The sequence below is a fragment of the Protopterus annectens genome, chromosome 1.part1 (assembly GCF_019279795.1).
Source record: "Protopterus annectens isolate FY-2018-M chromosome 1.part1, PAN1.0, whole genome shotgun sequence".
In the NCBI taxonomy this organism is placed as follows: Eukaryota; Metazoa; Chordata; order Ceratodontiformes; family Protopteridae; genus Protopterus; species Protopterus annectens.
In genome coordinates, this window is record NC_056726.1 from 1,977,539,730 (window position 1) to 1,977,566,454 (window position 26,725).

Genomic DNA, 26,725 nt, shown 5'->3' on the forward strand with positions numbered 1-26,725 from the left:
GATGTAGCAACATGGTTACACCACTATGATGCTGAGACAAAACAACAGTCCATGCAAGGGCGGCACTCAGATAACCAAGGCCAGAGAAGTTCAGAACCCAGAAATCAGCAGGAAAGGTCATGTCCACAATGTTTTGGGATCAGTAAAGTGTTGTAATGACTGGCTGTCTTCCAAGGAGCCAGCCAAACAGTTAATGCAGAATACTACTGTAATTTGCTGTGCCAATTAAAGGAGGCATTGAAAGAAAAAAGAAGAGGGAAGCTGTGGAAAGGAGTTCTCTTTTTGCAAGACAATGCACCTTTTCACAAGACTGGCAAAATGATGGATCTTTTAACAAAACTGGGGTTTGAGTGCATAGGCCATCCACCCTACTCACCAGATCTTGCGCCAATCTATTTCCTGTTTCCAAACCTTAAAAAGAATTTGGAAGGGTGGCAATTTTTCAGTGATTCGGAGGTGACTGCAGCAGCAGAACGGTATTTCATTGACCAGAAATCAGACTTTTTTGGCAGGATTACAGAAACTTTTGACATGATGTGCCAAGTGTGTTGATCTTCGCAGAGAATATGTTGAATAACTTGTAAGTTTCATAGCTGCATGTCATTCCCTTCTTGGTTGGGCATAGAACTTTTCAGCACCCCATCATACATTTTAGAGCATTTCCTTTTTTTTGCTGGCAAATAGTCAATACATACATGTGACAAGGACAACATGCCGTAATGTAAGTGCAGGCCTATATGATGTTCAGCCTGCAAACCTTCCAACTTGTACAGCTGTTGTTATGTTTGGGATTTCAGAATAAACAGTGGTTATTTCCTTAAGTGCAAGAACCTAGAAGTATGACTTGTTTTATTTAGGTTGTGGTGACTGAGGTGGAATCACCATTCTGAAGTTCCAGAAAGTTAGCCTGAAGTTGTCAGGTATCATTTTTAAATGTAATTGAAAGGTGTCATCTATTTCTGTATGTTAACCAGTTACATGGGCTGCTCTACTGACCTTTTCAGCAATGGCCCATTGGTCAGTCATCCAGAAACTATAGCATATTGCAGTCCTCATGTTGCTACGCTTGGGAACTTTTGAGGTGTTTTGAAGACTAGAGAAACTAGGACTGAGCTCTGCAGTGTTTTTGATAGGAGGTACTTGCCACCAGCTTTTTAGGAAATGACCATTAAAGTAGCTGTGAAGCTACAGCTTTGCCTGGTCATTATTTGCAAACATATGTAACTTGTCAGACAAGAATAAGGTGACATAAATCTACAAAAACCCAAGATCTTGAAAGATACAGGAGGTCATTGTCCCACTATACTCATCCCTCATTAGACCCATTGTAGAGTACAACACCCCGTTTGGTATGTACCTCACAAGACATCTGCAACAGCTGGAAAGGCCACAGAAATACCTCACTAAAAGAATCACAGGCCTAAAGCAGATGCCCTATGCTGGCCGTCTAAAAAAACTCCAGCTATACTCTGTGGCATATCGTCTACTCAGAGGCGATCTCTGCTTAACATACAAGACGATGTCAAACTCTGAGCTGTTGGACATGCTCCACTTAAAGAAATCCCAATCCTTCACAGCCACACACTCCAGGGATCTAAACCTTGTCAGCACAATGAAAAAAACATGCTGGATGGATAGGTTCCTGACCCAGAGACTCCTCATACTCTGGAATAGACTGCTCATACATGTCAAGCAGAGCACCTCCTTGGCCCTCTTCAAAAGGAACCTTGACGATTGGATGGGAGATAGGAAATTCACCCTGGGGATCATGTCAGTCGCCCTGCTAGAGAGGGGTCCAGGGAAGTAAATATTGTGGGAAAAAATATCTAGGGAATTGTTATGGCTAGGCTTGTATAGGCCCTAGGGCCGATAGCCTAGTAACAACCTATGAACCTATAAGTACCTCACTGGGCAACTCCATGCCCTTGACAGTATAGGGATAATTTCATAAGGGATAGGGCTGTAGATTCATCTTCTTAAAATACCCAGCATTGAATTTATTTTATTTATTTATTTTATTTTACATTTGGTTGCCGGGAAAGTCTGACTGGACACAAGTCCTTTTTCAGCAGAGCCCCGGGGAGAAACTCTCCACATGTAACAAAGCACATACAACATAAGTATTATCGATTACAATTTCACAGTCACAGAAGTACGATATTTTCCCTTTTACATCATTTCCCAGATACAGAGCAGGATACTTTACATAATACATCAAAACTATAATGGTAGTCAGTAACTGATAAGATTTGTAACTGGGTGAGCTAAGAGAAGCTATTCAGTTTGAAAGGTGAAGCTGTAAATGTAATGCTAGAAGGATGGTTTAGGATAGACTTTACTGTTGAAAGGGAGACACATTTTAGGTCGATAAGTTAGATGACAGGTGGTAACAGTAGAGTAGAAGAGATACAGAGAATATTCTCATGTTTAGGCTTAGGACAAGAATGAATTATGAAAGGAAGAGAAAAGATTTCAGGCTAAAGGGAGGATAAATGCCTGCTAGAGAGTTGTAAGAAGTAATCCTATGAGATCTGAGGTCTAGCCTGGAGAGTTACAGTTACATATCCACTTGGCTTGTAAGTGTGATTTTAGGGATTGTTTGAACAGGGTTAAGGAGGAGACTGCAGTTATGTTAGTGGGCAAAGTGTTCCACTTTGACTATGAAATTAGAGTATAGGGAAGATTCAGCAGAGTTGTAAGGTTTAGTGACTTGAAGGAGAAGTTTATTATTGGAGCGTAGGACTCTAGTACTGGAGTAGGAATGTATTAGGTTTTGGAATGCAAGGATTTTGTCTGGGTAGTAAATTATTTTGTGGGGAAATATGAGTTGGTTATAGAGGAGAAGATGGGGGAGTTTGAGCCAATTAAGTCTTTTTAGGACGGAGCAGTGGTGTGTGAGCCGAGGACTATTAGAAGCAAAGTTTGCAATTTTGTAATAGCAAGTTTCAAGTTTAGCAATATCTGATTTTCTAAGATTGATAAGGATTGGGGAGGCATATAGGGGAGTAGACAGGAAGTGTGTTTGTGCAATTTTTGCCTTAGTGCTATTTGTGAGGAATTCCCTGTTTCTATATAGCCCTCCTAGTTTTTTCTGTACTTTTTTAATGGTGAGTGCAGTGTGATTATCAAATCTCAGGTTCCTGTCTATTTCAATGCCAGGGAGTTTGGTGTGAGAGACAGGAGAGATATTGGTATTGTTGTGAGATGTGATAGAGAAAGTGATAGGATGATTATTGAGGTTAGTTGGTAGAGATATGAGAAGTTTAGTTTTGTTAGGCTTTAATATTAGTTGAGAGTTGGTAAGCAATTCTTCTACAGAGAGGAAAGAAGCCTGTGTTATTAGTTGGAGTTCTTGGATAGAAGGAGTGGAACAGGTTAGTGTAGAGCCATCAGTGTATTGGATGACTGAAACATGTAGTGAGGAGGAGTGGAGGGTGTTAGTAAAGACAGAAAAGAGTAAAGGACCAAGTATGGAGCCTTGGGGGACGCCTAGTGTAACTGGTAGTAGAGTAGAGAGCTCATGCTTCCACTGCACTGCCTGCTGCCTGTTTGTTAAATAACTTTGAAACCAGGTAATGGTGGATCTGCTGAGGTTTAGTTCAGGAAGGATGATATCAGTTTGTTATGGTTAACCATATCAAATGCCTTAGACAGGTCAAGAAAGATGGCGGACACAAAGTTACCATTGTCTCTGTGTTTGTTGACTGTATCAGTGAATGGTATAAGGGCTGTTGTGGTGCTATAGTATGGTTTGAAGCCATGTTGAGTGTTAGTAAGAAGGTTGTGGGTGGTAAGGTAATTCATAATTTGTGAGTAAATACACCTTTCCAATATTTTGGATAGGGGTGAGAGTATGGCTATGGGATGATAGCTGGTTAGCTCTTTTGAAGTACCCCCTTTATGGAGTGGGATAATGTGAGACACTTTCCAGATGTCTGGGACTTGATTTTCTTATATGGAGTGGTTGATAAGAACGGATATGGGTATGCAACAGCATCAGCAGCTATGTTTAAAAATTCAGGTGGGAGGTTGTCAGCTGCTAAGGTAGTGGGCTTTAGTTTCTTGAGGTGTTTTTTAATTGTGTCTGTAGGGACAGGATGGAAGGTAAAGCCATTACTGTTAGTAAGGAGTTCAGGAGATGGGTTAAAAGATGAAAGGTTTTGGGAGTTTAAGAGTCTAAGAATTGAATCTGTGAAGTATATGCTGAAATAAGTGGGAACATTATGTGTAGAATCTGTTAAGGTTGGAGACGGAATGCCAGATTTACCAGTGTGGAGTATATTGTTAATCGCTGACCAATGTTTTTAGGATTATTTTGATATATGGTTTGCATATCGTGATAGTACCTAACTTTGTCTGTTTTGACACATTTTTTTGCTTTATTGCAGAGTTCCAGAAATGCTTGCCTGTCAGTGGGTGATCTAGTTCTATGCCATTTGACCCAGGCTTTACACTGGATTTCAGCAGAGATCTGATGTTCATAGGTTCATAGGCTGGCACCTAGGCGACCAGCCCTAGGGCCTATACAAGCCTAGCATAACAATTCCCTGGCTATTTCTTCCCACAGTATTTACTTCCCTGGACCCCTGTCTAGCAGGCGACTGATGTGATCCCCGGGCTAAATTTCCTATCTCCCATCCAGTCGTCAAGGTTCCTTTTGAAGAGGGCCAAGGAGGTGGGCTGCTTGACATGTATGGGCAGTCTCTTCCAGAGTATGGAGAGTCTCTAGGTCAGGAACCTATCCCTCCAGCATGTTTTGTTCATTGTGATGACAAGGTTTAGGTCCCTGGAGCGTGTGGCTCCGATGGATTGGGATTTCTTTAAGTGTAACATGTCCAACAGCTTTGGGTTTGACATGGCCTTGTATGTTAAGCAGAGATCGCCTCTGAGTAGACGATATGCCACAGAGTATAGCTGGAGTTTTTTTAGTCGGTCAGCATAGGGCATCTGCTTTAGGCCTGTGATTCTTTTAGTGAGGTGTTTCTGCGGCCTTTCCAGTTGTTGCAGATATCTTGTGAGGTACATATCAAACGGGGTGTTGTACTGTATGATGGGTCTAATGAGGGATGAGTACAGGGGGACAATGACCTCCTTTTTTCTGGATGAAAAGCCCTTAGTGATGAGGTGTGCCACATAGAAGGATTTCCTGACTGTTGTGGCAATGTGGTTATCAAAGATGAGACCACTGTCCACCTGTCTTCCTAAGTCTCTTATCACACTTTCTGTGTTTAGTGTACTGCCACCTATGTGGTAATTCATAGGTGCATGGTTTTTCCCAAAGGGGATAACTATACATTTCTTGGCATTGAGCTTAAGCCCATGGCTCTGGCACCAAGCATCTGTTTCTGTAAGGCCCTTTTGTAGAATATCCACATCTTTTGGGGATTAAATAATGGCTCCCAGTTTGTAGTCATCTGCGAACTTTGTTAGCCAGAGTCCCCCAGTGTTGGCCTGTACTTCAGAGAAGTAGATGCCAAACAAGAGTGGACCCAGGACTGAACCCTGAGGTGCTCCACTTGTCACTTGTCTGGAGCTGGATTTGGAGTTGGCTACCTTTACAGTGTGGGTTCTGTCAGTAAGCCAGTTGGCAACCCATCAAGTGACATAGGGATTTATGCCCAGCTTAGTAAGTTTATCTATGATTCCAGAGTGTGGGATCATGTTGAACGCCTTAGTGAGGTCCATATAGGCTGTGTGGACCGCCTTACCCTCGTCCACAGCTCTGGAGACTGATTTGAAAAAGTCAATCAGGTTCAGGAGACACGATCAGCCCTTCACGAACCCAGACTGGGTGGGATTCAGTGTTTGAAGGTTGCCAATGTCTTTGTTTATAAGTTCCATGATAATACGTTCCGTGGCCTTGCAGATCAGGCTCGTCAGACTGATGGGATGGTAGTTCCCAGGATCCAAGGTGGATCCCCCCTTGTAGAGTGGGATAACTGTAGCTGTGCACCACTCAGTGGGCACAAAGCCTGAGGTGAGGCTATGATTAAACATGACACTTAAGTGAGGTGCCAGTTCATTTTGTAGTTCATGTAGTACACAGCCCGGGATGTCGTCTGGTCCCATGGATGCTGTATTCTTAGCTTTGGAGAGTACGTTTTTTACCTGTGTGGCCATGATTACCGGAATTTGTCAGTCTTTCAGTATTAAGATGGGCTTTTTAGGGGGTGAGGGGGGTGAAGTTGGCACTGAATCTATCTGCCAGAATATTGGCAATGTCCTTGGGATCAGTATATTTAATGCCATTCTGTTGTAGCTCAGAGCAGATCTGAGCATTGCCATTTAGATTCTTGACATAGCTATAGAATGCCTTGTGGTTGTCTTTGGAATCTTTGGCAATTTTATTTTCGTAACTAGCTTTGGAGGATTTTATGAGGGATCTCAGCCTTTTACTTCTTACTGAGTCTGGTAAGGGAGATTTTTGCATCCTGGGATTTTCCACTTTTCTGCAACAGTTTCTTCCTTCTGTTGTATAGTTTGTTTATGACAGGGGACCACCAGATTGGCTTCCTTTTTTGGAGGAGAGCAACTTGGTTCTATTTGGGAGGGCACAATTCATGCACGAGTGGATGTGCTCGTACAGTGCTTTAGTGTAGGATTCGGTAGTTGAACTTTCAGTTCCCATCTGCATGGGTGTCATGAAGTTTGTCACTTCTGACTTGAGTAGCATGAAATTGAGAAGTTTTTTATGGATGTTCCTTACTGGGGGTTGGGAGTGGGATGTAGATGTCAAAGGTGATTAGCTTATGGTCAGACCTAACCTACGAGGGGGTGACCACTGGTGTAGAGCATCGATTTCATGTGTTGGTAATGACCAGGTCCAGGATATTGGAGCCCCTGGTGGGACAATGGATTAGTTGATCCAGGGCATTGGAATTTATAAATTCCAAGAACCCCTGGGCAAAGGTGTTGGTACACGAGTAGTTTTCCCAGTTAATGGCAGGGTAGTTGAAATCACCCAGTATTAGGGTGTTTGGTTGTATCTTAATATTTTTCAGTATGTTTAGAAAGGTGTAGTGAGAATCTTGGGGCATGGTGGGGGATTTGTAGCAAGCTACAATTTGGATTGCAGTCTTACCTGGTAGATGCAGCTGGAGAATTTCGGATGCATTGTGTTGGGCAACTAGCCTGGGGGTGTGAAAATCCTTGGTGAATATGGACACTCCTCCGCATTTAGTGTTTCGGTCCTGGTTTGGTGGCCGAAAAGTGTGGTAAAAGTTGTAGCCTGGTATTGCAGAGGTGCTCTCTGGAGCCTTGAACCAGGTCTCAGTTACTGCACAGATATCGATGTTCTCCATTTTTAGGAGTGCCTCGAGAGAGTGCATTTTGAGGTTTAGACTTCTAGCATTGAGTAGCATTACCTTCAGATTTTGCATACTTGTACCTGTTACGCTGGTGGTTTTGTCCTTTGTGCCTTGCCTAAAAATGGCACTATAGGGGTGGAAAGAGCCTTAGCCAGTAACCTGAATCCCAGGAGTGACAGGTGCAGACCATCTCTGGCAAAGCATCGTGGTTTGTCGATCATGTCGTCCCAGGCAGACAGATACTGGATTCCCTTTGAGTGACACCAGAAGCTTAGCCAATTGTTGAAATCAATCATTTTGTCCTTATACTGTGGTATCATTCTGGACAAAGGCAGGATGCTACTCAGGGCTAGGGTCATACCTGCCTGGGCCACATGATCCGAGAGCTCTTCCTTGTCTCTTTTCATGTAATCCAGGGAGGTACGTCTCAAGTCATTCACTCCTATATGGACAATGACAGAGTCGTATTTGTACTTGTTGTGAAGTGACTTGAGTGCATGCGTTATGTGGTGGATCCTGGCACCCGACAGGCAGCTGACTGTAATTTTCTCCTTGTTCAGCCTGGTGAGTGGGACATCAGTGTGCCTGACTATAGAGTCACCTATGACTAAAGTGTTGAGTACGTTATCTTGCCTTAGGGGCTGTTGTTGGGTGGCACACTGCTGTTGTGAGCTATGTGATACTTTGGTTGTGATTGGTGTTTGTTTGTGTTTCAGCTTTGGAGGTCCTTGTTACTTGGCCAGGTTAATGTTAAGGACCTCCGCATATGTGGGTTTAGTGCTGTTATGTGTGGGTGTTGGTGGTGAGGGTTTTGAAGGGTTATGTGTTGCTAGAGGTGTAGTGCAGGTGTTAACCTTCTCCTCTTGATTGTCTAGTATAATATTGGCTGGAGAGAGCTTTGCTTCCAGTTTGGCTATGTAAGTGCATCTCTCGCAGGTTGTAGTGTTCGGTGGTAGGAGGAGAGGGTTGTCTGTGTACATGAGTCAATTGCTGCATTGCCTCAGTATGCCCAGATTCACCAGGTGGACAGGAAAAATCACCAGAAGCTGACCCTTGGACATGCCTGGTTAGCTGCTTTTTTTTTTGCTAGTCACAAGGACTCAAACCAGAAAGAGTCAGGAATCAATGCACTCTGCTCCTACTCTCACCAGGATCAGAATATAAGCACAGATTCCAAGTTGTCACTTATAAAGCAGTTATTAAGCTTTCTGGTGATCAGCAGTCTTCAGGAAATAATGTAACTGCACTCCTTCTCTCACGAGGAGAAGACAGAAGCACTAATCCCAAGATGACTACCGAGAGGCAGAATGTGGGCTCTCCACTAACTGGTGGTCTTGCAATAGATGCTTAAAGGTAAGATGAAAAAAATGGTTTATCCTAAACACTGCAGTGTGCACTAGAAGAATTAGATGTGAAAGTAGGTAACGTAAGATGTTAGGTTGTCCTGTCTCGCCGTAATTCTAGCTGGTTGGGGTCCGGAGCCGATCCTCGGCTCCGACTCGGACGAATACTAAAGCTCGAGAGCTTCCAGTGGATCGAGGCTGAACCCCTATCTTATGATGCCGCAGGATACATTCCCAGATCTCATTTGCCACACAAGGTTTGAAAAGCTTTCCTGTTGGCTCATTGGCTAGATAAGTAAATTTTCTTTATTTGTACTTGTTTATCAGAAAATCTTATTACTTTCTCCTTCCTTAGTTAGATAACTTTGTCGTCTGGCATTAGTCTCTTAGCTAGTTGTTTTTGCCCCTTTCCCGTCAGAGAGACAGCCGTTTAAGTTAGAGGCCTCTCTCTCCCTTTAATGATAGTGCCTTTCCCTATCAGTTCTCTGATTCTTAAAATCCGTTTAAGTTAGAGGATTCTATCTCTTTCCTTTCCCTTGCTCTTTAGAGTCAGTTAAGTGAGAGGATTCTATCTCTTCTTTTCCTTGAAAAATAAAATAAAATAAAAAAAAAATATATATATATATATTCAGACTTTTTCCCTTTTGCCTTAATTCTTTCCTTTCCTTTTAGTGATCACCGTGCCTGTTGTTTGATCATTATGTCCCAGGAAAAATATGATCAAAAAGAACCCAGGGAGCATAAGCAATCCGGGTTCAAAAAATGTGACAGTTGCTTTCAGAAAATGTCTGTAACTGATGGTCACACGAGCTGCATGTATTGCCTTGGTGCCATCCACCTCCAGGATCTTTCTATCTTTCATGGCTTTAGTAGTCGTGTCCTTTAAGAAAGAAGGAATAAATTGATGGCTAGGGGTCTCTTAACAGGTCCCGTACAGGAATCCTTACACGAAGGCTCTAAATCCTCTCATAAAAAAAGATCGGCTCCACCTTCCACATCGGAGCCACCCAAAAAAGTCTTGTCATCAAAATCGGGTGCTCTCGGTTCCCACAACTCTACAGCTTCGATCTCTTCAGCTCCAACTGTGTCTAAGGAACCGACAGAGGCAGCTAAGTCACGAGTACGAGTAATGGATCTCACTAATGTGTCACCAACCTTGAGATCTCCCTTACTGGAGTCGGGCAGATCTCCTTCTTTGTCTTCCCGTTCCTCCAGCCTTTCAGATGAGGACGTGGAGCTGGTAGTGAAAAGATTGATAAGCACACGGGCCTTGGCTAAATTACTATCTTCTCCAGACCCAAAGGAATTGGAGCCATCTCACTCTACTCTAGCGTCTTCAATTCCTCCTCCGATCCCCCTGGAGTCTTTGGAGCTGGAGGGTCTGGATCCGATAGCAGTGGAACCGTCGGCTCCGAGACCACTCTTGGTTTCTTCGGTTCCGACTTTGACTCTGATTTCCTCGGCTCCATTCAATGCCGAGGAGTCTGTGAGCCAACATTCGCCGGTGGACTCTGGGGAGGGGAGTCAGCGAGGTCTGTCCTCCGACCCGACTCTTTCCCTTGGTGACTCTACTAGGCTGAGCTTGGCTCCCACCTCATCTTCGGAGATGCTTGCCCCTTCTTGGAGTTGAGCCCCTCTCTCTTCGGAGAGGAGGCCTTCTGTGGAGTGGGGGGGAAGGCTTTTGAGCTGATGGAGAGGGTGCTCTCCCCTCAAACAGCCCCACTCTCAGTTCCAGTCTCTCTTCCCTCCCAGGTGCCTGTGTTCATCTCTTCACCACCCCCTCCTCCCAAGTGTAGAGTCCCAGCAAACAGCAAGCTGGTGTCTCCTCTTCTGAAACTTCCCCTGAGTATCCGTTTGAGGAAGTCCCTAGGAAGAGACAGTGCAAGAGGAAGCACATAGACTCCCACGAGTCTGTCACTTCCGATACTGATTTGGATGAGTCTGAAGGATCCCCACGGTCCCCCTCTGAAGATGTCTCCTTTGCAGACATCCTGGAGATTCTAAAACAGAGGGGTGGTGTGAAGATGTCTCCTTTGCAGACATCCTGGAGATTCTAAAACAGAGGGGTGGTGTGCAGATGACAAATCCGTCAGAGGACGAATCAGTATACCTGGAGGCTTTTGGATCTTGCCCTTCCACCTCCTGGGTGTCTCCTCCTTATGACCAGTTGCTCAGTGTAATTTCCAAAAAGGCATGAACCTCACCTGATACAGTGGAGCCTGTTCCGTGAAGACCTAATAAATTCATCACAGCCCCTACGGATAAGGATTTTCAGACTAAAGGTGTCCCTGTAGATGCCATGGTGGTGGCAGTAGCCATCAAGAAGGAGCTTTCGGAGACCTCCTCTTCTATTCATCCTCCTAATAAAGAGTCTAGGACTATGGACTGATATGGCAAGCGTACCTTTTCTTCAGCGGCATTTATTCTCGGATTGCTGTATTAACTACCCTTTTCACGAGACTTCAGAGGGATCTCCTCAAAGAGTTAGGAGACACCCTTCAGGGTACAGTTGCTGCGGGGTCCGCAGGCAAGGTGTCCTCACAGCTGGTCGCCCTCACCTCTATTACTAACGCCTCCATGAGACTAACTTCATATGTGGCTGATGGAGCGAGTAGAGTGGCGGCGTCAGAAATTTCCCTCAGGAGACATTCCTGGATGCGCCTTTGTAATTTTGCTGAGCCCTTTAAGTCTTCCTTCACCAACTCCCCCTTTGATGGTTCAGCTCTCTTCAGACCTAAGGTGAAAGAAACATTAACCAGGTGCGAACAAGAAGGGAAAACCTTATCTGCCGTAGGAGTCTGTTTTTCCGCTCCTTCCAGACCTTACCACAAAGAGCAAAAGGGTGGGAAAATGTGGTTCCGCAAATCACATAAAGGTTTCTCAGACACACATGGTGACTCTTCCCCCAGGGGCAGCGGGTGAAGTTATAATGGAAGACGCCGACCTCGCAGCAGAGGGGGCCCACAGAATCAGGGTGACAGAGATACCTTCTCTGACAGGCCCTTTCAGTGCTCCTGATGGGAGGCCCGCCTGTTCCTCTTTAGAGGCAGATGGGGGTCGTCTGTCTCTGTACCCAAACACCTGGCTAGAAATTGCCAACGACAAATGGGTACAGACAAAAATATACAGAGGCTATTAAATTCCGTTTTCCTCCCCCTGTCCAAAAGTCCGGTCCTTACCAGACATTCCTCCCAACCAAAAGTACCAGACAACACAAGAGATCCACTCGTTGCTAAACAAAAGAGTCATCCAAAAAGTCCTCGCAGACCAAGTAGGACCTGGAACTTACTCAAGATTCTTTTTGGTTCCAAAAAAAGACAGAGGACTGGAGATCCATTCTAGATCTCAGCAAACTAAACAAATCAGTGAAGAAGTCAAAGTTCCGGATGGTAACTCTTCAGTCAATCTTCCTGTTCATTGGGCAAGACAACCGGATGTGCTCTAAAGATTTCCAAGAAGCGTACTACCATATAAAGATGGGCAGATGGTCACGGAGACACTTGCGCTTCCGGCTGGCAGCCAGTCACTACCAATTTTGAGCCCTGCCCTTTGGCCTTACCACAGCCCCCAGGGTGTTCACCAAGTGTATGGCAGTGGTCACGGCTCACTTGAGACATCAGGGATTCCGAATGTTTCTGTACCTGGACGACTGGCTCCTCACCGCCACCACCAGCCATCTACAATTCCAGGCCAGGGACAAAACTCTGTCATTATGCCAAACTCTAGGCTTTACTATAAACCTAAAAAAGTCTGCCTTGTCGCCGTCACAACATATTGTCTTCTTAGGAGCAGAACTAGATTCATGACAGCAAAATTCACTCCAGACAGAAAACAGTTCCTCCGCCAGCAGGTCAGATACTTGCTGTTGAAAAACAAAGTTCCGGCCAGGCATGTGTTACAAGTTCTAGGCACCATGGCAGCAGCCATCCATCTAGTACCTGTGGCTTGACTGCACATGAGAATTCTCCAATGGTTACTATTTCCACAATGGTCGATGCAAGACCTTCCCCTATCTCACCAGATCGTCATTACGGACTCATGCAAAAGAGCTCTCATTTGGTGGCTCCAGACAAACAAATTGCATCAGGGCCGCCCTTTTGTTTATCCACAACCAGATGCAGTAGTGACCACAGACGCTTCCCAGATTGGGTGGGGGGGGGCATTATCTGGGCATGATGGTCCAAGGTCTATGGCACGATCATGAGAACCACTTGCACATCAATGTCCTGGAGATGAGAGTGGTGCCTTAAGCGTTGCAAGCTCTTCAAGACTATCTCCCTCTAGGAACAGTGGCAATGCAGACAGACAATATGTCAGTAGTGTGGTACATAAACAAACAGGGGGGAACCAAATCTTACCCACTATGTCGCAAGGCACAAATTGTGTGGAAATGGGTGATCAATTCTCAATGCCTTCTGGTAGCAACGCACATCCCGGGGAAATCCAATGTGATAGCGGACAAACTCAGCAGAGCCATTCTTTTGCCTCACCAGTGGTCCCTGAAACCAGAGATTGCGGAAAAGATTTTCCAGAGATGGGGCCAGCTTTGCTGCGACCTCTTCGTCACTTCCACAAATACCAACTGCAGCAACTACTTTACCCTAATTCCCCCTCTGGTAAAGTCACCCAGGGATGCACTAGTTCACGATTGGCCCCCAGGACTGCTTTATGCCTTTCCTCCCTTTCCCCTAATTCCCAAAACCTTGCAGAGCCATTCTGTTGCCTCACGAGTGGTCCCTGAAACCAGAGATTGTGGAAAAGATTTTCCAGAGATGGGGCCAGCCTTGCTGTGACCTCTTCGCCAGCTCCATGAATGCCAACTGCAGCAACTACTTTGCCCTAATTCCCCCTCTGGGGAAGTCACCCAGGGATGCACTAGTTCACGATTGGCCCCCGGGACTGCTTTATGCCTTTCCTCACTTTTCCCTAATTCCCAAAACCTTGAATAAGGCCAAGTTGTTGAAAGTTCAATGATCCTCATTGCTCCTTACTGGCCTTGACAGATTTGGTTTCCCTTTCTTCAAGCCCACATCTTGGAGGAAACCTGGATTCTGGATCCAATTCCAGACTTCGGGAGAGTTCCATCCGTCGGTCCACAACCTCAAGGTGACAGCTTGGCTGTTCCAGTTCCATGATGTTCATCGTGTTACACTGCTGCAGTCATTACACTTGGGTTATCTTGCCGTCAGGTGGTCCCGCAGTCGGCCAGAGTTCTAAAGTCTTGGTCCGGCGTTGGTTGCTGTCGCTTCTTCCCTGACGTCAGTGCACCAGGGGTATATAAGATGCATCAACACCATTTTCTTCAGTCTTTCTTGCCGCGCGGTGCCCGAAGCAAAAGCAGTTCGCAAGTGCCGGTCGGCCGACTCCTGAGATTTTCGAAGTCGAATTTCAGATCCGAAGTCTTCAATAAAGCTAAGTACCCCGCTGGGGAAACTTTTTTCTTGCCTCAGACTGATGTCAGAAAAAGTTAATAATTGTATTTCTTGTGGGAAGCAAATTCCTCATAAGGACTTCAACTCTTTCTGTATTCCATGCCTAGGCCCTGATCACTACATCACTAGTTGTAGGTTTTGTGCTAGATTTAACAAACGCACTATAAAACGACGTTTTGATTTTGCTTTGCACTACTTTGGCCGAAGGTTCAATTATATAATGCCGTCAGAACAACCGGCAACCGCAATTCACAAAAAACGCAAAGACAAGGATAAAGACAAGCATCCGAGGTCCAAAACCAACGACGAAGCCTCTTCTAGGCCAGTCGCCGGTTCGCCGGTTCTCAGTGAGGCTCTTTCGCAGCCCCTGACACCCGCTACCTCAGAGCCACAGGCCGCCTCCGACTCCCACGTGGAGACAACTAGGCCTCTGGAAACTCAAGGTATTGGGCCTAAGGAAACTAATCCCTCAGATGGGTCCGGAGCCGCTGAGCAGGCATCGGCTTCTGAGGGTGTTTTCAGACCTTCACAACTTACCATTAAAGCAACAGCCAAGACAAAAACACCATTAAAGGCAAAGAAACAAGTACAGCATTCTCCAGGACAGTCCTTCATGCCTAAGAAACAGATGCTCAAAATGGCCGAAGACCTCATTACTCTAATCAGGGGTTCCCATCCCCCTCCAGAGAAAAGGCCTAGGCAGGATACAGACTATGATTCCTCTGATCAGGTTTCCATTTCCTCTGATTCCTCTTCAGACCAGGGATACTCTCTATCCCCCTATGAGGACTCTGATGCTGAAGAATCTATCCCTTCAGCCTCTCCTCCTGAGGATTACTCTTTTGGGGAAACTTTACATACCATGAGGGAGCATTTCCATTGGGAAAGTCAGGATTATTCAGAATCCAAGAAAAGGCTCAGGGACTTCCTTTTATTGCCTCAGCACAGGCCCCTTGCTATTCCGCCTGTGTTAGATATTGTGGATGATGTGTTCTCTGAATCCTGCTCATCTCCTGACTCTTTGCCCCCTGCTCCAGCTAAGCCAGATAGGTATTATAGAGTCCCCGACTCTCACAAGTTTCTTTATAAAAACCCATCTGCTGACCCAGAAACCATTTCCCAGGGTCCCAAAGGGGTTAAGGCTTCCATTGCAAAAAATCCAGTCCCCTCTGACAGAGATTTTAGAGCTTTGGATAGATGGGGGAAGAAGGTTTACACTTCTGCAACTTTAGCAGTAAGGGCTTTAAATTGCCAGTTTCACATGCTTAAGTACCAAAAAAAAAAGAAAATGCTTACAACCTCAGAAGCTCCTGCTTATAAAGAAATGCAGGATTTATTGCATGCTGTTGAACAGGTGGGAAAACATACTCTGCAGTGTGGTTTTGATTCTTTAGAGGCTTCTTGTAGAGCCGCAGTTACCGGTTCTGTGATTCGTAGACATGCTTGGTTAAAAGAACAGAGTTTACCTGACCATGTTAAGGCAAAATTATTGGATGCTCCTTTACAGCATGATACCTTGTTTGGTGTTAAGGCAGAGGAGGTGTTAAAGAAAATGGAGGATAAAGCTAAATCTATGCAGGCAGTCAAAGATTTCTTACAGGTACAGCCACCTCATTTTAGCAGAAATTGGCCTACAAAGAATTGGTCCTTTCCAGTGTCAGAAAGGCCACAGAGAGGCAGATACAGATGCCCAAGAGGCAGATCTCAACCCCAAGTCTTTTACAGACAACGACAGTGGGGTACCTCAACCCCAAAAGGAGGTGAGGACAAGTCTGAACCTCACAGGAAACAGTCACAATGACTTCCCCCTTCGTATGCCAAGCACTTCACTTTTGGTAGCCCCCTTAGGGGGGAAACTAGCACTTTTTTCTCAAAATTGGCAAACAATCACCCAAGACAAATGGGTTCTGAATATTGTGTCTCAAGGATACAGGTTCCACTTTCACACTTTACCAAGGCTGAAGGGAATGCCAAACCTGCCACAAAATCAGTGGGCAGAGGCACAAAAACAAATTTCAGCCCTCATGGACATGAGAGCTATTCAGAAAGTACCACAGAAGGAGCAAGGACAAGGATTTTACTCAAGACTCTTCCTGGTCCCCAGAAAGGACAAAGCCTGGAGACCCATACTAGACCTTTCAACTCTAAATAATTGCCTGGATGTTCCGAAATTCAAAATGTTGACACTACAGCAGCTCCTTCCCATGCTGGGCAAGGAGGCTTGGCTGGTTACCATGGACCTCAAAGAGGCATACCTGCATGTCCCTATCAGACAAGATTTCAGAAGATACCTCAGATTCAAAGTGGGTACAGTGCACTACCAATTCTCTACACTGCCCTTTGGCTTATCAACTGCACCCAGGGTCTTTACAAAGTGCCTGGCACCAGTAATTGCATTTTGCAGACAAAAAGGAATTCAAATATATCCATACCTGGACGACTGTCTCATTCAAGCAGAGAAAAAGGACATTCTTCTAAAGCATCTGGCATTTGTAAAAAGGCTGCTAATTTCTCTGGGGTACACATTAAATGAAAAGAAGTCAAAACTAGTGCACTCACAACAGATAATATTCCCCGGTGCCAGCTTGGACACAACGGCCCAGATGGCTTATCTCACACCAGACAAACAAGGACAACTGACTCAATATTTTCAATTGCTGGCAAAAAAGTTCCATCTCCCTGCAAGAAGAATTCTGCAGGCCCTAGGATTCATGGCATCCTGCATTCTACTAATTCCATATGCCAGACTGCATATGAGGAAATTACAATGGTGCCTAAAAAGTGTTTGGACTCAACACGCTCACAGCTTAGAAACAGTAATACCAATAATTCCCAGCCTACAACAGGAGTTTCGATGGTGGGCACAGGCATGTCACCTCAACAAAGGTCAGCCTTTCACTCTACCCACAGCCAGGTAACAACAGATGCTTCGGATTACACCTGGGGAACACACATGGCAGGAAAATGTATTCAGGGCAAGTGGCCCACAGACCAAATGCATCTTCACATCAATCAAAAAGAGATGTTGGCTGTTCAAAATGCCCTAACAGCTTTCAAGGACCTTCTGCATCCAGGACAATTATTACTAAAGACAGACAATGCCTCAGTGATGTGGTACATAAACAAGCAAGGGGGCACTCATTCTTACCCCCTATGCAGGCAAGCCATGACCTTGTGGAACACAGCTCTAACTTATCAAGTTCGTCTGCAAGCACAATTCCTGCCAGGAATGAAAAATACTCTGGCAGGCGATCTCAGCAGAAATCTCATGGACCCTCACAAACGGAAATTGAATCCACAAATCTTCAGCATGGTAACGCAAAAATGGGGGTGCCCAGACATAGATCTTTTCGCCTCCCCACTGAATTGCCAACTACAAAATTTCTGCACAAGGACTTACCACACACAAGCATGGAAAGTGGATGTTCATTCGTTCAGCTGGAAAAGCCTAAAAGTTTATGCCTTCCCACCACTGCCTCTCCTTTCTAAGGTACTCCTAAAAGCCAGACAAGAAAAACCACAGATGATCCTGATTGCTCCAGACTGGCCATGCCAGCACTGGTACCCAGTCTTAAAGAACTTAACTCAAGGCCCACCATGGATTTTGCCTCAAATTTCACACCTTCTGACTCAACAAAACAATCAGATCCTGCACGGTCAGCTCAAAACCCTAAATCTGGCTGCATGGCAGATTCATTAGTCAAACAGGCAACACCTCTCTCTAAAGCTGTTATAGATGTCATTTTGGAGGCCAGGAGGCCTAGCACCAGGAAATCTTACTCAGAAAAATGGAAGAGATTTTGTGCCTGGAACCAGGCTCAAAGCCTTGACCCTCTTGTTCCAAACATTCCTCAGATTTTACAATACTTAACTGAGATGCTGGACAAAGGTCTATCCTTCTCTTCAATTAAGATCCATGCCTCTGCCATTTCAGCTCATTACAACACGGATCCTCCTTTATTCTCTCATCCCTTGCTAAAGCAGTACCTCAGAGGGGCTAAACACATAAGACTGCCCCGTAGAGCACCAACACCAACGTGGGACCTCAATTTTGTTTTGGAAAAGCTGACCTTGCCACCTTTTGAGCCAGCCAATACAGCCAAACTCAAATTTCTATCATGGAAAACAGCTCTGCTCCTGGTAGTAACTTCAGCACAAAGAGTCTCAGAGCTACAGGCACTAATGGCAGTAGAACCTTTTATAATATTTCATCAGGACAGGGTATCTTTAAGGACAGACCCTACCTTCATGCCAAAGGTGGTATCTAGTGTGGCTCTTAACCAAACCATCCATTTGCCAACTTTCTACCCAAACCCCCAGAATAAAGGGGAGAAACTCTTACACTCTTTGGACATACACAGGCAGCTACACTTCTACTTGGACAAAACAAAATCTTTCAGGAAAACTGAGCAACTGTTTTAGCATATGTTGTAGTATCACAGGGCAAGGCTATCTCAAAGCAGACTATTTCCAAATGGATAGGACACTGTATTCGTTACCGCTACACACAGCTTGGAAAATCAGTCCCTAATAACATTAGGCTACATTCTACCAGAGCAACAGCCACTTCAACAGCCTTTCTCAGAGGAGTACCAACCAAGGAAATTTTGGAGGCTGCAACTTGGAATTCAGTGCACACCTTTACCAAGCATTACCACTTGCCTCTTTACTCTAAATCCAGAGCAGGATTTGCCACTGCAGTTCTGCAGGGCCTCATAGCCAATCCTAACTAATTTATAGACCAGCCACCCAACCCTAGCTTTGGGATTCTACCCAAATGTAATGACTGCAGCAGTGTAACACGATGAACATAGTACAGTTTTGTACCTACCATAAATGTAGATGTTCGAGTGTTCACACTGCTGCAGTCCAGGTTACCCTCCCTCCATCCCCTCTGTCCTAGCTGGACTAATCTATACCTTTCTATCCTATGCTACCTTTGTGGTGTTTTTGCTTATAACTGAAGGTATTGTTTTTATTTTTTATGTATGTTTTTTTAGCAATATGTATTGCCTACCTACTTGGGGGCACCTGACATCTGGGGCAAGAAAAACTGAAGAAAATGGCGTCAGATGCATCTTATATACCCCTGGCGCACTGACGTCAGGGAAGGAGCGACAGCAACCGACGCCGGACCAAGACTTTGGAACTCTGGCCGACTGCGGGACCGCCCAAGTGTAATGACTGCAGCAGTGTGAACACTCGAACATCTACATTTATGGTAGGTACAAAACTGTACTTTTAGCCAAGTGTTATTCTTTTTCCCCTGCAGTGAGTCATATCCTCGTTTCTTCCCATAAACCTTCAACGAGAAAATTGTACTTTAGTAAATGGAGAAGATTTTCATGCTGGGCAACTGAACACAATATTGAACCTCTCACCACTCCCATTCCACTGATTTTAGAGTTTCTTTCCAAACTTTTCAAAGAGGGTATGGTAGCTGCCACTGTTAGAGTTCAGCTAGCTGCCATTTCTAACTTTCATATGGGAGAAATGGGTATTCCTCTTATGTCTCACAGGCTATGTAAAGCTTTCCTTAAGGGTACCTTTCTACCTAGACCTCCAATCAGAAAACCACCAAAGCCATGGGATCTCAGCTTGGTTCTAACGTCTTTGATTACATCACCTTTTGAGCCTTCATCTCACTGTAGTTTAAAGTTTTTGTCATGAAAGACCCTCTTTTTGATTGCTATAACCTTTGCAAGAAGGGTATTGGAACTACAGGCCCTATCTGTTCGTCATCCATATATTATCTTTCATAAAGATAGGGTATCTTTGAGAACCAACCCATCATTCCTTCCAAAGGTCTGTTCTGAAAATAACTTAAATCAATCCATTGAGTTGCCTGTGTTTTTCCCAAATTAAAGCAACAAGACAGAATATAGACTACACCAGTTGGATGTGCGCAGACAACTGCATTTTTACCTGCACAGGAGTAAAGATATAAGAAAGTCTGATTAACTGTTTGTATCATTCTCTGACAAAAAGTTAGGATTACCAGTTTCTAAAGTAACATTATAAAATGGCTTAAGGATTATATTGTCTTCTGCTATACAAATAATAATAAACAACTGCCAGGAAAGATAAGAGCACACTCCACCAGATCAGTCTCTACTTCCTCTGCTTTTCAGGCCAAGCTTCCTATTGACTCTATTTGTGCAGCAGCCACATGGGTGAGACCCAATACCTTTATCAGTCATTGCAAACTTGATGTGGCCTCCCGGAACAGGTCTTCCTTTGGATACACTGTATTAAAGAGCCTTTTTTCCTGAGCCACCCAGGGATATAGGTGCTAGGGACGCTGTCCCAACCAGCAAGAATTATGGTGAGATAGGACAATATAACATTAAGAAGTTATGTACTCACCATAACATTCCATGTTTGTTGTCCATCTTGCCTACATTCTTGCGTCCCACCCTCCTTCCCTCTCCTGTATCCTGGATGAACTGGTGGACAAATCCTATATTTTTTTTCTGGCTATGAGGATTTGGAATCTTTGTGTCTTTTTGCTCATACTAAGCATTAGTATATTGTGTATAGTTTTTATTTTATATATATATATATATATATATATATATATATGTGTGTGTGTGTGTGTGTGTGTGTGTGTGTGTGAATAGTTTCTGGCTGGCTTGCTTGCAAACAAGATCTGGGGAAGTAGCCCGGGGCATCATGGGATAGAGGCTCAGTCTTGAGCCGGTGGACGCTCTCGAGCTTTAGTATTCGGCCGAGTTGGAGCTGAGAATTGGCTCCAGACCCCAACCAGTGAGAATGTAGGCGAGATGGGCAACAAACATGGAACATTATGGTGAATACATAACTTCTTATTTTACCTGTCTAAAAAGTTAAGTTATTTTTAAAACAACAAGATAGATTGAAAGGGGGTGGTCACTTTTGTATTCTGGTACTATGGAATACAGTAGGATGGCCAATAAATTTAAATAGTTCAAGGGGAGTGATTTCACAAAATGGTAATTTTGTGCTTACTCACACAAGCCAGTAAAAGCAGAGAGGAAATGAGATATATGGCCAAATTAACATAAGGGGCAGGCTACTAGAAAGACAGAGGTGTTAAGACCACAACAATAACTGGGTGGGAGGCTGGGAAAAACTATTTCTGCCTGTCTCACAAGAGACTGAGCTGTGGTTTCTTTTCAAGTTTTAATATGCAGTTAAAAGCAGAATACAAGTAAAACACAAGGTAAAGAAAACAAATCACAGTATTCAAAATAGAAAAAGGCAATAAAGTAATACAAAATACAACAAATAAAAACAAACTAACCTTTCTGTCACAGCAAAGTGTAGTAGAGTCTGGGTGAGCCTTTCTTTTCTCATCCAGGGGGCAAAGTTAGATTTTATTTTTATGGTCCAATATATTGCATCAATAAGGGGCTGGAATATAGTGTATTAGCAAAGCATATAGCACAAGAGGGGAATCAACATAAGTTTTTATTTCAAGTGATAGAAACAGTGAAGGAAGATATGAGGTTGGGTGATTTAACTAATGACACTGAGCACAGAGAAACCAGGTGTAAGTATGAGTGTGAGTGTTGGATTTGTTGGTGTTTGTGTATGTGTGATGTGTATTTGTGTGCGAGCGAGTGCAGAATGGCGTGGTGTGATTTTTTTTTTTGTAATGTGCGATCTCGGAATTGGTATATATATATATATATATGTATATATATATATATATATATATATATAAGTGGGTGGGGGGGCACAGCCCCCCCACATGTGGGGTGCAGGGGTGCTTGCCCCCCTGCTTACATGTAGTGTAGGGTTGTGTGGTTTGTGTGCTGTGGGTAGAATGGTGTGTGTGTTATGTGGTGTATGGTGTATGTATGTTCGTGATTGTGAATGGCTCGGCTTCATAGTTTCGAAATGCTGAAATTCAAGATTTCAGCATTTCGAAATTATGAAGTGAAACCATTCATTCACATATATTTTTTATATGTATATGTGTTTTTTATGCATCATATATTTTATAGGTAAACTATGTATACATGCCTTTAAGCACAAGGGTTTTTTGGTTATGCTGACTTCACTATTACAAGATTTAATGAGATGCCTTAATAGGTTGATTATTTAACTGGTTTTATTTACTCATTGTCTATATAAGAAGTTTTTCAGTTTCACTCTTTGATCTGAAGAAGCAGTTTTTAAATTGTGAAAGCGCTCCTCTATTTCCACATTAAAGTTCTTTGTTTTTATGAACTTTTGGATTTTGTTCATTTAGCTGTGATCTGTACCCGACTTCTTTTGTTGGACTTTGTTTAATTTTGGTTTTGGTACAATGCATCACTTGGAGGTGTGTTCTTGTTTCTAATTTTGTCTCTTTTGACACATTTTTTTGCTTTATTGCAGAGTTCCAGAAATGCTTGCTTGTCAGTGAGTGATCTAGTTCTATGCCATTCGACCCAGGCTTTATCTCTGGATTTCAGCAGAGATGTGGTGTCTTTACTTATCCATGGAGCAAAGTTAGATTTTACTCCTATAGTCCGAGGTGGGGCTTGGGAGTTGAGGACATCCAAGAAGGTTGAGCTGAAGTAATTAACAGCTTCATCTAAGTTAAGATACTTAAGAGGGGTCCAATTACAGGCTTTTAAGGTATTAACAAAGGCAGTTGGATTAAAACTTCTTTTTCTGATAGTTTGAAAATTGATGGGTTTATCATGGGTTGTGCGATGGTGCAGTTGTTAGCGTTGTCGCCTCACAAGAGGTTCTCTGGTTCGATTCTTGGCTGGAGTGTCTTCTGTGTGGAGTCTGCATGTCCTTCCTGTGGTTGAGTGAATGTTAAAGATATGCAGGTAGGTGCGTGCATGTGTGGGTATTCCTTCTTTGACGGTTGGGTGCCGGGCTGGTAACTCGACACCGTAAAAATCCTCTGCCAATCATTAGTGGACTCGTGATTTGCTGTGGCAACCCCTGTGGGAAAAGCCAAAATACATCCTGGGTTGTGCGATGTCGAATTATGAATGTGGGTAAGTGGTCACTCAGGCTGTCTGGGAGACAGCCTGATTGGGAGATAAGTGTTGGTTTATTAGTCCAGAATCCAGTCAAGAACTGACTGTTTTTTGTTTTGATTTTTTTTCAATCAGCTCTTGTGGGAGAATGGATAAGCTGAAAAAATCCATAGAGTTTGGTGGAGTTGCTGGGAGAACTAGAATTACAGGATAACCAGTCAGTATTAACGTCCCCTAATATTATGGTTTCCTGCTGGAAGGCATTAGAGGCCCATTCCTGTAAGGTTTCAAGAGTTACTAAGTTGAAACCAGGGGGAATATAGAAACCTCTTATAACTACAATTCCTGCATTGGCTAAGGGCGGTGCACATGTATCCAGGATTCATACATTTAGTTGATTTTTAAACACCAAACATTGAATGAAGTAGAAGACCACATTAATTAGTCATGTACATATCTCATATTAAAATCAAGTTTGCCAAGGGAGTGGTGGAACAGTTGCATTTAGTTAATTTAATATCTGTTGTGCTATATTTTGCCTCTTCATAAGCAGCATTGCCCATCAGCAGTGACTGCACATATTTTACAAAGATAAACTTTAAAAAGCAAAAGGCAGAATTTGCAGAACCAGGCTAGAAACTTTATTACTTAAGAGCTTTCGGCCGGTAATACCAGCCTTCCTCAGACATTCAAAACAATCATATGACCACATTTAAATACCCCTCAGTGACGTAAATAATTAAACCCTTAACCAACACATGCTACAATAAAATAATCTAATAAAAAATTATTTAAATAACAAATATAAAGTATTTAAAATGTAACCAAAAAATGTATATATATGTATATATATGTATATATATATATATATATATATATATATATATATATATATATATATATACATATATATAGATTCACTTTATAATTTTGAAATACTGAAATACTGAATTTCAGTATTTCGAGACTATGAAGCCGAAACACCAAAAAACGAAAACCAAAATCACGAAACCTAAAACCACAACCGTTAAAGCACACACATAAATACAACAACACCTGTCTCCGCACAACAACACACATACAAACACACACACACACACACACACACACACTTACTATACATCTACTGTTGTGCGATCCTGGATTTAGTATATATAGTTGGGGGGGTGTGGGGGGCACAGCTCCCCACATAGTTTAGGTATATATTGTCTTCTGCAAAACGTTATTCATTGCAGTTATAAGTATCTATCTGCATGATTTAAAATGTATAATGTATGTGGGGGGCTGTGCACCCCACACCCCCCAACTATATATACTAACTCCTGGATCGCACTACAGTAGTGAAAATGGCATATACCTCTTACTTTAATGTGTCAGTGTTATAATTTTCAGTCAGATGAGTTTTCAGTGTTTTGAACTTTTGATGTCCTGGTTCTCAGTCAAATGAAATTCAGTTGTATGAAGTTTCGATCACGTGTAGTAGACATGTATGTATGTGTATACACACACGCACACACACACACACACATATATATATATATATATATATATGGTATATATATATATATATGTGTGTGTGTGTGTGTGTGTGTGTGTGTGTGTGTGTGTGTATATATATATATATATATATATTTTTTTTTTTTTTAGAAAAAAGTTTTATCTGTCAAACACTTTTAACTTCAGCACACTAGAAATAGATATAATATCATTAAGCCCAGGGAAAACGGATGCATTTAATGACAATATCCACCACAATTCACGTTGTTCAAGAATAATATTCCAAGGTCCCCCCTAGGGTTTTTGGTGTAATAGTTTGTCCCTAATTAAAACACAATCTGTCCGAAAGATGAGGAAGTCTGGGATGTGTAGCCAATGTAGTTTTATATTGGAGTGTGACCATTTTTATTTGGGTACCAAGTGTATTTATGTTTCCAGTCGTTTTTCTTGTCAGTCTAAAGGGGTGGTTTATGCTGCTAAGTGTTGTTCTTGTGCAGAATATTATATGGGTAAAACTGAGTGGAAGCTTAAACAGTGTGTTTATGAACACACATATGATATGCAAGTGTTAAAGGAAACGAGTGCCCTAGTAAAACATATAAAAGAGTTTCCAAATCATGCATTTAAAATTTGTTGTTTTGGAACAGGTAACAGTAAACCCTAGGGGGGGACCTTGGAATATTATTCTTGAACAACATGAATTGTGGTGGATATTGTCATTAAATGCATCAGTTTTCCCAGGACTTAATGATATTGTATCCATTTCATGTGCTGAAGTTAAAAGTGTTTGATAGATAAAGTTTTATATTTAAAAAAAAAAAAAAAAAAATATATATATATATATATATATATATATATATATATACATATATATATATATACATACATATATACATATATATATATATATATATATATATATATATATATGTGTGTGTATTATATTTTAAATACTTTATATACTTTATATTTGTTATTTAAATAAGTTTTTATTAGATTATTTTATTGTAGCACGTGTTGGTTAAGGGTTTAATTATTTACGTCAATGAGGGGTATTTAAACGTGGTCATATGATTGCTTTGAATGACTGAGGAAGGCTGGTATTACCGTCCGAAAGCGCTTAAGTAATAAAGTTTCTAGCTTGGTTCTGCAAATTCTGCCTTTTGCTTTTTAAAGTTTATCATTGGTTTTAAGTTGACATATTTTACATAGCACTTTATTTTTATTTATTTAGTTGCATAAACAAGTATGACTTACTGTTGCAGTCTTTCTTCAAGGATTTCATAGAATGTTTCAGTTATAGTAATCTGACTGTAAACTGAAATTATATTTAGCAAATTGCAACCAGGTCAAGTTTTCACTTGTAAAGTATAAAGTATATTGTCACTGCAGGATCTTTATGATGATGAGGATGAAGTCAGAAAGCCCAAGAAACCTAGAAGAAAAATGATAAGAACAGCATCTATAACAAGGGTAAGCAAACTCCAGCTTTTTTGTTGTCAGTAATCTACTAAAACAGAATTTTACCATTAGAGTGCTTTTTAACATAAAAATGCTTTTCATCCTCTCAACAGCCACATTTTACAAGAAAGTTTGTTGTCTCTGCATTGAAAGCAGTTTTGTGTTAGAGATTTATGAAGACTTCTATGGGATTTTTTAGGATTTAAATGTTATGTATTTCACAGTGACAGCATTTCTTTCATGGGTTAAATCTGTAGAATTAACTTAAAGTTAAGACCCTGTTTGCCACATATCTGAGACGTACTTAGGTAAACCATTTTTACTTAGGCTTTCTGCAGCGTAGGCTGTATACATGTTAAATGTGGCACTGGAACACTTGTTTACATGAATTAACTAAGTATTACCACATTGATCTTGTAACTTCCTGTGATTGATTACGTGGCATTCAAATCTCACAAATCTCGCACATCTGAAGAGTGTGACTAACATATCCCGTAGTCCAGCAGAGCTGTCCCTTCCATTGTATCATGAACACTGTTTTTCTCAGTGTCTGCCCATCTCTTTGCCAATGAAACCATCTCATGTTTTTTTTCACTTTTTATATACTTTTTCTCAATTACCTCCATTTTTATTGCATCCCACCTTGTTCCTTCCCCTCTCCAAATGCTGTCTTCTAATCTGCTAAAAGACAGAACCTCCATAGTTTATGTGGCATATGCCTC

At 42.5% G+C, this 26,725-nt stretch overlaps 1 protein-coding gene across 2 annotated transcripts in view; it reads left to right on the forward strand.

Moving 5' to 3' along the window:
* Positions 1-26,725, forward strand: part of LOC122813124 (phosphofurin acidic cluster sorting protein 1-like) — a 3,500,289-nt gene that overhangs the window by 1,086,467 nt on the left and 2,387,097 nt on the right. For both annotated transcript variants that reach the window (XM_044085266.1, XM_044085275.1), the window contains exon 7: positions 25,935-26,015. In XM_044085266.1, coding sequence (XP_043941201.1) covers positions 25,935-26,015 — 81 coding nt within the window. The remainder of the gene's footprint in view (positions 1-25,934; positions 26,016-26,725) is intronic.